This window comes from Coffea arabica, chromosome 8e (assembly GCF_036785885.1).
Source record: "Coffea arabica cultivar ET-39 chromosome 8e, Coffea Arabica ET-39 HiFi, whole genome shotgun sequence".
Lineage (NCBI taxonomy): Eukaryota > Viridiplantae > Streptophyta > Magnoliopsida > Gentianales > Rubiaceae > Coffea > Coffea arabica.
The window spans coordinates 3,102,361-3,113,960 of record NC_092324.1 but is presented as its reverse complement, the minus strand read 5'-3'; the positions used below and the strand labels follow the sequence as shown (position 1 = coordinate 3,113,960).

The 11,600-nt window shown below is 36.1% G+C and overlaps 1 protein-coding gene across 2 annotated transcripts; it reads left to right on the top strand.

Annotated features, from left to right (window-relative positions):
- The first annotated feature begins 3,173 nt into the window (after nucleotides 1-3,173).
- LOC113704169 (zinc finger CCCH domain-containing protein 12) lies at nucleotides 3,174-9,000 on the top strand. Of its 2 annotated transcripts, XM_027225884.2 has the most exons (3): nucleotides 3,175-3,748; nucleotides 4,159-5,081; nucleotides 8,462-9,000. In XM_027225884.2, exons 2-3 carry the CDS (start codon nucleotides 4,298-4,300, stop codon nucleotides 8,731-8,733), a joined length of 1,056 nt encoding a protein of 351 aa, XP_027081685.2. In that variant the 5' UTR covers nucleotides 3,175-3,748; nucleotides 4,159-4,297; the 3' UTR covers nucleotides 8,734-9,000. The 2 variants fall into 2 exon arrangements, with proteins under 2 accessions (XP_027081684.2, XP_027081685.2); XM_027225883.2 differs by having other exon boundaries at nucleotides 3,174-5,081.
- Nucleotides 9,001-11,600: the final 2,600 nt, after the last annotated feature.

Here is an 11,600-nt window from a genome sequence, read left to right as displayed (position 1 = left end):
TATATATATCAAAATATGAATATTTTATACACGTGTATGTGTGTGCGCATAGATTAAAGGGTCATAGGTATATCGAATTTGAATCTAATAAGAACCAAACTCAACTCACATTTAATTTAAATCTTATATTTAAGCCCACACACAGTCTAAGTCAATGAAAGGTTAGGTTCATCCAGCTTTTTCTAAAGTCGAGTTCGGATTGATCCAACCCATTAACAATTCCGATCAGAAAATAGATTAACTCCAATGCTATGCAAGGAAAATCAAAAGTATTATCACGGAATAAGAAAGAAAAAAACTCCATGTTAAAAAGCAAAGGGGTTACTCGTTGAACACTAGAACAAATGCCAAAAGGACCCTAAAAAAAAAAGATTGTTTGGGGGAAGCCTCCTTAATGGGCCATCGGAATGATATTGAGCCCTCCCGTGTAGCTCAGAATTAAACTCTGTTTCAAAGAGTTGTGGTTGCTAAGCAGTCCATGGTCGCCCGAGGGTTTGGGAGTAAGGACAAAAGGCAGGCCTAGCCTGGGGATTTTGTTTGCACTTTTGTCGCAACAAAGTATTTTGATTTCCCGAGTTAAAAGTTTATCCTTTGTCTTCTTTTTTAAAACTAAAAACTACAAATGCTTTAAATATTTTAAATATCATGATCATGGATAGACGTATGAAGGTTGTCACATGTGATACATTTTAAGGTTCTGTTCGATAATTCAATTCTAACACTTAAATTTAATGAGTTCAAACCTTAATGTCTTCGGATGTATTTGATAACAAAAAATAGAACGTCTTAGTTAATTAGACGGCTCTCAATTATTTGGACAACGGTTCCTTAAAACAACAAGTGGCAGTGATAAGCAGTTCATTTATCACAAATACTCTCGAATATTAACATTTCAATATATAACAATTCAATGCTTTAATAGGTTCAGATTTTAGATTTCAAACTTTAGTTTTATCAAATGCACCCTAAATTCATCAAGTCGGAAAATTATTTTAAAAATTTCACATCAATTCTTTTAGGTGTGATTAAATGAAAAAGTTCCTTTTTAAGTATATCAATGAAAGTGATTTTCTTGCTAAATCAATGTGTTAAAAGAGACACGAGCAATGTGCTTTATTACAAGTGATTACCTCAAAATTTACCCCAAAAAAAAATAGTCAAGTAAATCAATACTTGATTGGAAGATGAATCCCTGCGTCTTCTTTCATCTGCCTTCAAATTAAACATGATCCAATAGAGGCCCTGAGGGTTTGTGCTTAGGAAAGTGCATCTTTAGCAGAAAGATCAATGATACATGTGTGAGATGGATCATATACGTGTCCAAGATGAAATGAGGTTTTCTTCTAACTGAACTCCCAATTGGAAGTTACTGCATATATAGAGATGGAAGATTCCGAAATCGATTTTTCATGTAGATTACAATTCCAGTCATAAATTTAGCAAAAAGTGGCCATGGAGCCTCCAACTGAGCATAAATCTGTGGCCACATAAATCGAAACCAAAAACCCACAAAACTTGCTACAAAATTATCCTCATGATGCGTGGAATAAAAAGAAACTAATTAATCAACAAGAAACTATCAAAAAATCACAAATTAAGGCAAAAGATCCAAAACTTCAAAACCTGGTTCATAAATATTGGATTCGTAAATCCTTAATATTAATTTGTTAGTTAGATTATTATTAAATCCTTAACTTTGTTCTTGGTATTTAGCCTTTTCTTTAGTCTATGTTTCTTTGTACGTACGTTTCAATTTTCGTGTTCTCTTTTTTTTCTCCCAGTACCTTGTCAATGTTTAAATGAATCATTTTCGGGTTATTATTTTTCATTTCTTTTTTTCTTGGAAACAAAATGTTTTCCTCAATTTTCTTTTCCATATTATTTGCAGTTATTAGCAGTTTTTTTTTCATATCTTTTCCTGATTTTAGCTGTTCCTAATATTTCTTGCTGATTTGCGTTCACTCTAACTAATCTGATGGTGCTAGTTTCGATTTTAAAATTTTTTTAAAGAAAATACCATTGGTAGTTGAATATTTTATACATATTTTTATGAGAAAATCAATTATGGAAGCAAGAATATACGTTTTTCTTTTTCGAGTTGGTGTATTAAGCGAAAATGTGCATATGACCGTATGTTGGTTGTATGAGGGCAATTTTGAGTTGTCACGTAAGTTTTGTGCCGACAACAACAATATCACTAACGCCATTAGGGGGGGCTTTTGTTGAACCTTTGCTCATTCAAAGGGTTAGACTGTTATTTGGTCAAACCTCAGGGTTCTATTGATAATTTGGCCCAACCTCCTGGGAGATAAATGTAATTAAGCCTTCTTTAAATACATAGTTACGTTCAAGTTACATCATCATGTAAATTTGCTAATTTAGACCTAAACTACAATACACGAAAGTACACGACCTATTTGGATTGAAAACTGTGAAATGCAATAAATATATTACTTTTTTTTTAATGCAATTCACTTGTCTTACAAAAAGTGTAGTAGTTGCCCTTACAAATTATATAATGACTAAAATAAATATTTCATACTTTGAGATTGAACAATTTTTTCATATAAAAGAGATTTTGATGTTGTAAAAATTACATGTCATGAACAATTGGGGTGGGCAAAAAAAAAAGTTGATTTGCTGATAAATCATCCTGATTTACTTTGAAAATTAGGATATCTAATTAATATTTTTCGACCGAAGAAAAGAGGGTTGGATACCAACATATTACAGTAAGAGGTTTGACAACCCACGAGTACCTAACCTTCCCACATTCTTTTATTTTTATAAAATTTATGAATATTGCAATTTGCAATTTGCTCAATGCAATTACAACCCAATTATGGAAGGCTCTGTTTACAAAATTAAGTTGCAAAGGTCATGACCTTATTTATTTGGAAGAGAATTTTCTCTGTGTCAAATTTTATTGGTTTTGGATGCCCTATTATTATTATTTTTTTGTATGCTTGTTTCTGATGATGAGACTGTTTTGGATAAATTTTGTGTCATTTTTAGATTAAACACAAGACGAAATTGGTATAAATCATTCCTTGATTTTTTTAAAAAAAAAATTTATAAGAGGAGTGGGGATATATAAGTGATGATCTGACCTTCTCCAAGTGAGGCAAGTAAGGATAAGAAAGTTGATTTCCTAGTAAGATAGCTAAATGCCTTGTAGACTGGGTATCCGTTTCGTGTCTATCGCTAATAAACATTGATATACTCGCTCAAAAACACTTCTTATACTATCAATGTAAAAAAGCATTTTTAGAAGATATTTTTGTATTCTCATTCAAATATTTGGCTGATTAAATTGGATAAGTTGAGTTTGAGGATTCGAAATTTAGATGTGAATTTTCAATCCTCATTTCTTTTCTCTGCTTCTTAAATTCTATTCTTATCTTGCCAGAGGAAAAAGAAAATGTTGAAGTGATCATGATCATCATATAAATATTAAAATATAACAATTCAAAGGGGCTAGCTTGTAAATTTTCGGTTCTATATTGCAACTGTCTACGTAAAAAGAGAGAAAAGTAATTATCCCCAACAACGAGCAAACAGATACGAAAAGAAGAGGCCTTCTTGCTTCTTAGCAGTTAGCTCAGATACATTTTAATGTTTGCCTCTTCGGTTCTTTTGGCTCAGACCCCAAATTCCTCTTCCCGCAGCCACCTCATTCTCCATCACCACTGAGTCCGTCACCAGTAAAGTCAGGATTTCTACTATCATATAAATCAAGGGTTATTAGGTAAAAGAAATCAGTTTAGTTATTGTTTCATAAGAACTAATTCTTTGTTCTTCAATTACTGAGTAGTGTGATAGTTTTTCCTTTGATTTTGCCTTCTTTATTTAATCCTATCATTAGTATCTGGGTTTTTTAATTGTTTGGGGATAGTAGTTAGTATTTTGGCTGTTGTGGGTTTCTTTTTTTTGGGGGGGGGGGGGGGGGGGGAGGGGTGACAATTGTGGCAGAAATTCAGAAAAAGTGCAATAAAAAGCTCTCATTTTGATCAATAGCCTGTACCCTTTTTTAATTCGCAAAATAAAATCAGTTCTTGGAGTTTTACTGGTCTAAATATTGTTCAATCTCTAGCTTTTTCATATTAGTTTCGTGGGCGCTGATAGTATTTTGATAATTTGCCATCGTTTTGTTTCAAGTACCCCGTGAAAGGTATAGTGTTGATGGTGGTTTTGAGGATTTTGCCTTGATGAGCTGGTAAAGTTAGGTTGCTGTACTTTGGGGTTTAAATAACTTGTTTTTGGGAAATAAATTGCTGTTAGTAGCATTTAATTTCTCATGGATTACCATAGAGATAGTGGATTTTCTAGTGGAAATGTTGTGCAAGTACTCTCTGGAAGTTCTGGAAATGGGGTTGCTGGGAACTGGGGTCGAGGGTCAGTTGATCAGGCTGCTTGGGCGACAGAAGATGATTATAGGGTGTGGAATCGGGAAACATCAGTTGAGATAAACTCAAATTCTAATTATGATGGACGGCAATCCCAATCATTTTCCGGAGGTGAACCCCCAAATAAAAAATCTAGAAGTTCCCAAATGGAGGATTTGACGGCTTCGAGTCGATCAAAGGCTATAGGGAAGATGTTCTATAAAACTAAATTATGCTGCAAATTTCGAGCTGGGACTTGTCCGTACGTGACCAATTGTAACTTTGCACACAGTATTGAAGAACTTAGGAAACCACCTCCAAATTGGCAAGAAATTGTGGCTGCCCATGAGGAAGAAAGGGCAGCATCAATGGAGCCGAGGGAAGAATTTCAGATACCATCACTTGTAGGTGGTGCAGAGTCTCAGAGGTCTTACAAAGGGCGACACTGCAAGAAGTTTTATACTGAAGAGGGCTGTCCATATGGTGATAATTGCACATTTCTTCATGATGAGCAGTCGAAAGCTCGAGAAAGTGAGGCAATAAGTTTGGGTCCAGGTATGGGAGGTGGGTATGCTGGTAATCCAACTGGGACAAATTTGAAGCCTTCAAATTGGAAAACAAGGATTTGCAACAAGTGGGAATTGACTGGGTATTGTCCTTTTGGAAGCAAGTGTCATTTTGCTCATGGAGCCGAAGGTATGGTCTATATTCATTTCCGTAATCTATGTTTTCCAATTTGGGTTAATCTCAGTAATGAATTATTCATGGTTGTGATGCAGTTATTCTTTGTCCTTCTCTTATGTCCATATATTCCCTATAGGTTTTGGATTTGTGTTAAATAATGCTTTTATAAAATGCTGAAGCAATAATTGGTAAGCTATGTGTCGCTTTCGGGGTCAACTAAAACGGTGCATGTGTGATGCACTAAGTAAACCAATTTGTCCACTAGGAGTTCAAGGTCTAACTTTTAACTATTTTAAAGTAGTCAAACTCAAGCAAAAGTGTTGGCTCACTAATTTTGTAACAGATTTGAGGGCGGTTAGAAAACTTAACAAGCCAAGTTTGATGCTTGACTTCAGTTAATCTGTCTACAGCACTTCAAGTTTCCTTTGATAGGAAACTTTCCAGATAGTATTTAGTAGTCCAAGATATGTGCACGGTAGCATTCATTTCTTTGACCATGAAATGGAGGAAAGAGATGTTTCGGGTCTGGGAGTGGTGAAGTATGCAGGAGAGAGTAATAAATTTATTTTGGTTGAATTGGGAAAGGAATTATGATGGTGGATCTTATGTTACATGGACTGTCAATTGACCACGGGGCACCCATATTGCACAATATGACATGATGCAGGTGTCGGTGCCGGATACATAACAATTGTGGTCAAAATAAGATGGGTACTTTGTCTTTGGAAAGAGTTCCAATGGATGCTAACTGGGTTTTTGTTTACCCAACCGATGTTGGTGTCGAGAATGAGAGAACGATGGGAACATGGGTTTTTGTTAGGTGGGTTGTGGTCCTTGCTACTCGGGTTTTAAAAGTGGATGAGATTTCATGAAGGATCAAAGGATCAGCCAGCTGGTGAAGAGTTAAGTTCATCCAGCAGTCTCAACTGACTGTCCGGATGGTGTTCCCGATGAAGAAAATGGAGAACTAAAAAAGAGACAAGAAAGGTTGTGTCCTAGCAAACAATGAGAAAGAAAAGTAAAAACACACAGTTTTGGGAAGCAGAAGGCTGATAAAGGCTTGTTTTGGAGAACTAACAAATGTAATTGGCAATCATGAGGTACGTGGTTGCAGGTGGAAAATGACTACTGATACCCAATGTGATGTTTTATTGACCAAAGGGCTTTCTGCTTTTTTTGCTTCTTTCTTTAAGTAGGAAGTCTGCTTTATTAAATGCAATTGCACTTCACATCTGAGAAAAACATAAGACTGCATTTTGTGCTTCAGAGTGTATATGTCGTGCATCTTATGTATCCTGACATCTGAGCCATCATGCATTTAGCATACTGGAGTCGTAGCAGGAAGAGAATTGCAAGATTCTGTAATTCAACACCATGAAGAATTTGGAATTGATGGCGCTAAGGAACCAACAGCTATTCCCTGGACTACAGAAAAGGAGGCTTGGAAAGTCTTAATATGTGAAAAATGATCCATTTCTTTTCCATTGGAGATGTGTAAAGCATCAAACAGGTTGTCTTGTTGGCTGCCTTAGGGTATTGTAGAACTGGTTTTTGCTGTCTATTCTTGTAAGAATTTAAACATTACACTGGTGTAATGTTAAGGTTAACTGACTTGGTATTTCCGTATAAGTGTGATACCTCGTGTCTTAGGCATTGCCTTCAGACCCTTACTCTACAGTACCAAGGCATGGTTCATGGAAGAGGCTTGCTTTACAAAGATCTGGTAGAGTGGCCCCAAATGACTTCTGCTTAGAATAAATATTTCCCATCCTAGTTTTATGTTGGTTTAAATGGTTCCTTCCAAGAATTAGCACTTACAGATTCTTTAAGCAAAGGAAAAAAGTATTTTAGAATTAGAACTTCACTAAATACCACAGGAAATAAAACACACTAGACAAGAAACAAATTAATATGTATTTTGGGAATGTAATTGCAGATGAAGCTGTTTTTGGAGAATGAACAGATTTTGGTCTTGCCTGGTTCTCGCATTTGATTAGGTAGAGAAACAAGCAACCTCGAGGGCAGGAATCTGATAAAATTGAGATCTTATGGTCGATGGTTGTTTACCCATCAATAGATACCAGTGCTTTTTCTTATAGATTATCTATGCATTCTATTGTCTTAATCTCAAGTTCTGAGGCTTGGTCTCTAGCTTTCCTGTATATAATTTAGTTTGTTTGTTTTCTTCTAGATTTCTATTGTCAGCATGCCATTGAGATCTTATGGTCAATGGTTGTTTTCCCATCAAAAGAAATCTGGTATAAATGACAAAAAATCATCTGTGACTGGGCAAATGGTAGGACTTTATGAGCAAGGAGGAGGATCAAGAAAGCAAGTGGTATTCAATGCTTGATAAACTAAGAGAGCACAAAGTGTTCAAAATTTCAAGATGTCCTTGTATGTTTTTGTTTACTTTTGCTTTTATCCTCCTTGATTGAGTGCCGCTTTTGGTGCGCTTTACGTAATCTATGGTGCATTGCATGTGAATAACCAGAGCGCTTGCATGTTGTGCTTAAATGCACTCATTTTGAACTACAGTGTTTGAATTTAAAGGTTATGACAGCCTAAGGTAAAGAAAAGATATGTAAGAGACCGAATGAGCTAATTTATATATGCAACTGATACTGAGTTAGCATTGGAGGCAAGGAAGATCCAGTTGAGAAATTATAGCAAATGAACAATTATTGCATCTCATGGTGCTGGCTTTACATTATTTGGAGAGGAGTGGAACAAGGACAAGAATTTGTTATGGAATCAAGATTTGAGAAACTTCAAACATTATATGGAGCGTCTTGATGGTATTAATGCAACTTGAGAGAGATGACTTTTTTCGTGGATTTCTGTGAGCTCTATATGCTAATTTGGCCCTCCACCCTTTCATGAAGTGCTGGGGTAGTGTTGGTTGAGCATTCAAGCTGTTGATTGAAAATTGTCAGGGGCGAATGCGGACAGCTGTGATCTTGAAATGATTGCAAACCATGCGATTGCTTTCTATTACTCAAATTTCCTATAGTCATTACTTGGTCAAAATGTCATCCTGTTCATAGTTTTCCCGTCCGCTGTTATTGGTTTTAACGTTATCTAAGAACTGAGCTTGTTTAGTTTGTATCTGGCGCAAGCCTGATCAATACGTGATATGTTAATGACATCTCCTGTTGAATGTATAGTGGTTAGAGAAGGTTTTTTTTGTCCTTCTTGCATTGACTGGTTGCACTACTTTTATATATATATATATATGTCTGTGTCTTATTTAGTTCCACATGTAGTTGGTCCCTTTAGGTATGCAGGTTGCGCATCTCCCTCTCCTTGTTAAATGACTTGGTGATTTCTACCTGGGAAGAAATGACATTTGTTTTGTACACCGTAACTTGAATTTTAATATCCTTTGACAGAGCTGCATCAGTTTGGTGGGGGGCCTGTAGAATCAGAAGTGCCTACAACACCCTCGGACACAAAGCAAGTAGCAGTGCCTTCAAAAGTTGTGGCTGATGCTGTTGTTGGATCTGTAACTCCTGTACCTCATTCAGATAGTTATCATGTTGGAGTTCCAGCTCAAAAGTTGTCTAATGTGATACAGAAGACTGGGCAGAAACCCCATCTAAAGTGGAAGGGTCCAGACAAAATCAGTAAAATATACGGCGACTGGATTGATGATCTCGAGTAGCTGGTAGATTTTGTCAAATGCCCTGGAGAGGCTGGATATACCTTGAGTGTTAGGTTTGTGCTGGAAGCTTGAACTTGAGCCATTGTGTGATGGTTGTAGGGTACCGCAAGCCAAGCTTTATCCTGAAAGTTCTTGTGTTGTGGCTTCAGTTATGAATAAGCTGCGTTTTGGTTTGTTCCTTTGGTCAGCTTATAAGCTTTTTGGTTGAGCATGTATTCTAGCATGCAGTAGCTGTAACTTTAGTTGAAAGCACTCTTGTTTGTCAAATGTGTTCCTTTTGCTTTTCTGCTTTGCTGTTACTGCTTGCCTCTCCCCACCCTCCGCCCAAGAAAGCGCAAAATGCTAGAACCATGAACCAATCAGAATCCGTGATTTTTGAGTTTATCAAGTATGGAAACCATCTCTTTAGCATGCCTTCCAACATACCATCCCTAGTTGATTCACAACATGCAAGGTCAGTGGCTAAATCCCTCTTTGAGCTATAGGTGGGGGTTCAAATTTCACCTGCAATGAAAAAAATTCAAGGGTGGTGCCAAATCACCCTTTTGATCTAGTCAGATCTGTATACCTGTTAGTCTCTAATACAAATCTCTTTAGGTTCCCCTCCTTTGTAGACTAGAATAGAATAGATTATACAATTATTATCGTTGTCCGAAAAAAAAGGTTGATTCACAACGTGCAAAGGGAAGCTCTTAATTTTGATTTAGCACGTTACAATTCTTGTCTCGCATTCGTGAAAGCAATCAATGAAGTCAACTTTATGCTGCCATTCTTAGGTTGTGTTTGGATTGCATTTTCCGTCATTTTTCATGGAAAAATTACTGTAGCGATTTGATATATGTGAGGGAAAAAGGTGATAGGGAAATGTGATCACGGAAAACGATAATATTTTCCGACGAAAACCTTCAATCCAAGCAAGGCCTTAGATTTTAAACGCTCAAGTTTCCGCGTAAACAACTCTTGCCAGAAGGGAGAGTTGAGTTCAATTTTACCCTTGTATCCTTGAAAGAAGTTTTGATGCAACATTGCTGTCTTTCCTAAGAAATTCTCTCTCCCTTGATGGCAAATGTCTTTAATTCTTCTAGAAGTAAATTGGCAATGTGAAGATATGTCGAGTTTATTGCCAAAATAACTCTTCTTCTAGAATGTATACTCAAAGTAACTTAATTTTAAAACTTATTACCTTTGTGATCATTTTTTGCTACTTAGGCTGCATATGTGTCAGGATAGAGATAAAGACGTCCTCCATTTCTCTTTCTTATCTAATATTTTCTTCAATTTTCTCTATAAAGCTTCCCACATTTTTTTCTTTCGTTATCTTTCCCTTGTCAAACATAATCTAAGAAGCCAATCTTTATATTAACAGCATCTAAAAAATATGTTTTGCAAGTCGATAATCTTAAGGTAGATGAAGATTATTTTCGTCTTTTCAAAGAGTAGGAAGGATAACATAAACAAATATGATAACCTTGAAATTTTTGTAATTGATTACAATTTTCGTTGCAATTTTTGGTGCAATTTTTGTATTTTTAAAATTATTTTTTGAAAAAATATATATGCAATAGGTTTGATACATTTAAAAAAATTCGGAGACCAATAATAGTAAAGTCAATAATGGTAAAATTTATTTTAGATAATTATAAGGAAATTATAAAAGTCATGCAATCTTCTTGTGCCTCTATAATAAAAAAAATTAAAATTTTAGTTAATGTTGGAAACTATAAATTGGATTAGAACTTTCCTTTCTTGTTATCCTACCTGGCAATCAGGATAACTAGATGGGAACAATAATATCATTATGGTAATAAAATTTGAAAGTGAATCACATTGGAAATATTTTTTAGTAAGAGTGTTATTTTGACAAAAAACTCAAGATATGTCCCTATTGGTGGTTGCAAGACAATAATGCTAAGAGCAAAGACAACACTCCTCATCATCCATCCTCAGACGACTCGCTCAATTCCTCTGATTCTAACCAAAGATGAAAAACCAACTTGCCACGTTGTTGAACCATATTGAAACTCAAATGTGTGATGTTCTTTGCAAATGAAACAAATGCATGCCCCTCCTTCATTCTCTCCTTCTCAAGCAAACATGCAACTCACCAAACATGAAAAATCTACCGCACCAAATTCACAGTGTAATCAAACTAATCTCCTTGGATCTTTCTCTCTTACGGGTGATTGAGTCACTTCATTTTCTTGGGGTTTTCTTTCGTCCGTACAGAGCAAAAAAAAAGGCCGTCAAGGCCGGAATAGTCAATATCCGGCCAACACCCCCCCCCCCCCCCCCCCCAAAAAAAGCATTAAGCTTTTCTGCAACTTGCCTTGCCCTCTTTTTTCGTTCTTTTTTTTTTTCAGGCAATGTCAAATGATGGCTCTCTCCGGCAATCAGTTCCAACACCAGAATCATACAGCACTCCACCAATTACCATAGTCATAACAATCATTCTTCTTGTGTTTTTCTTTGTGGGATTTTTCGCATTATACTTTTGTAGATGTTTCATGCAGAATCTAATCCTCTCTTGGCACCTTCGTCATAGTCCTGCAGCCACGCCTATGAGTCATTGCCTGAAAGTGTTTCCATCACAGTAAAGGATGAAACTGAAGATGAAAGAGGAGGCAGCGATCGCGGCGAAAGGAGGACTTCTGCTACGGCTGCTGATCACGTTCTAGTTGAAAGGCGGAACAATAATACTGAGCTGGAGAGATTTTCAAGATCACATTCAACAGGACATTCAATAGTTAGGACTAAAGGATCAGAAGATCAGGATAGGTTTACTTTGAGATTGCCAGAGCAAGTTCAAGAAAAAATTATTAAGGGACATAATACAAGCAGAAGTTGCACTGTTTTTGGAGAATATAGAA

Bases quoted from the DNA above. Each gene is read 5' to 3' on its own strand.
- LOC113704169 (XM_027225883.2), top strand. From the start codon at position 4,298: ATGGATTACCATAGAGATAGTGGATTTTCTAGTGGAAATGTTGTGCAA. The intron at 5,082-8,461 runs GTATGGTCTATA...ATCCTTTGACAG, and splicing joins TTTTGCTCATGGAGCCGAAG to AGCTGCATCAGTTTGGTGGG.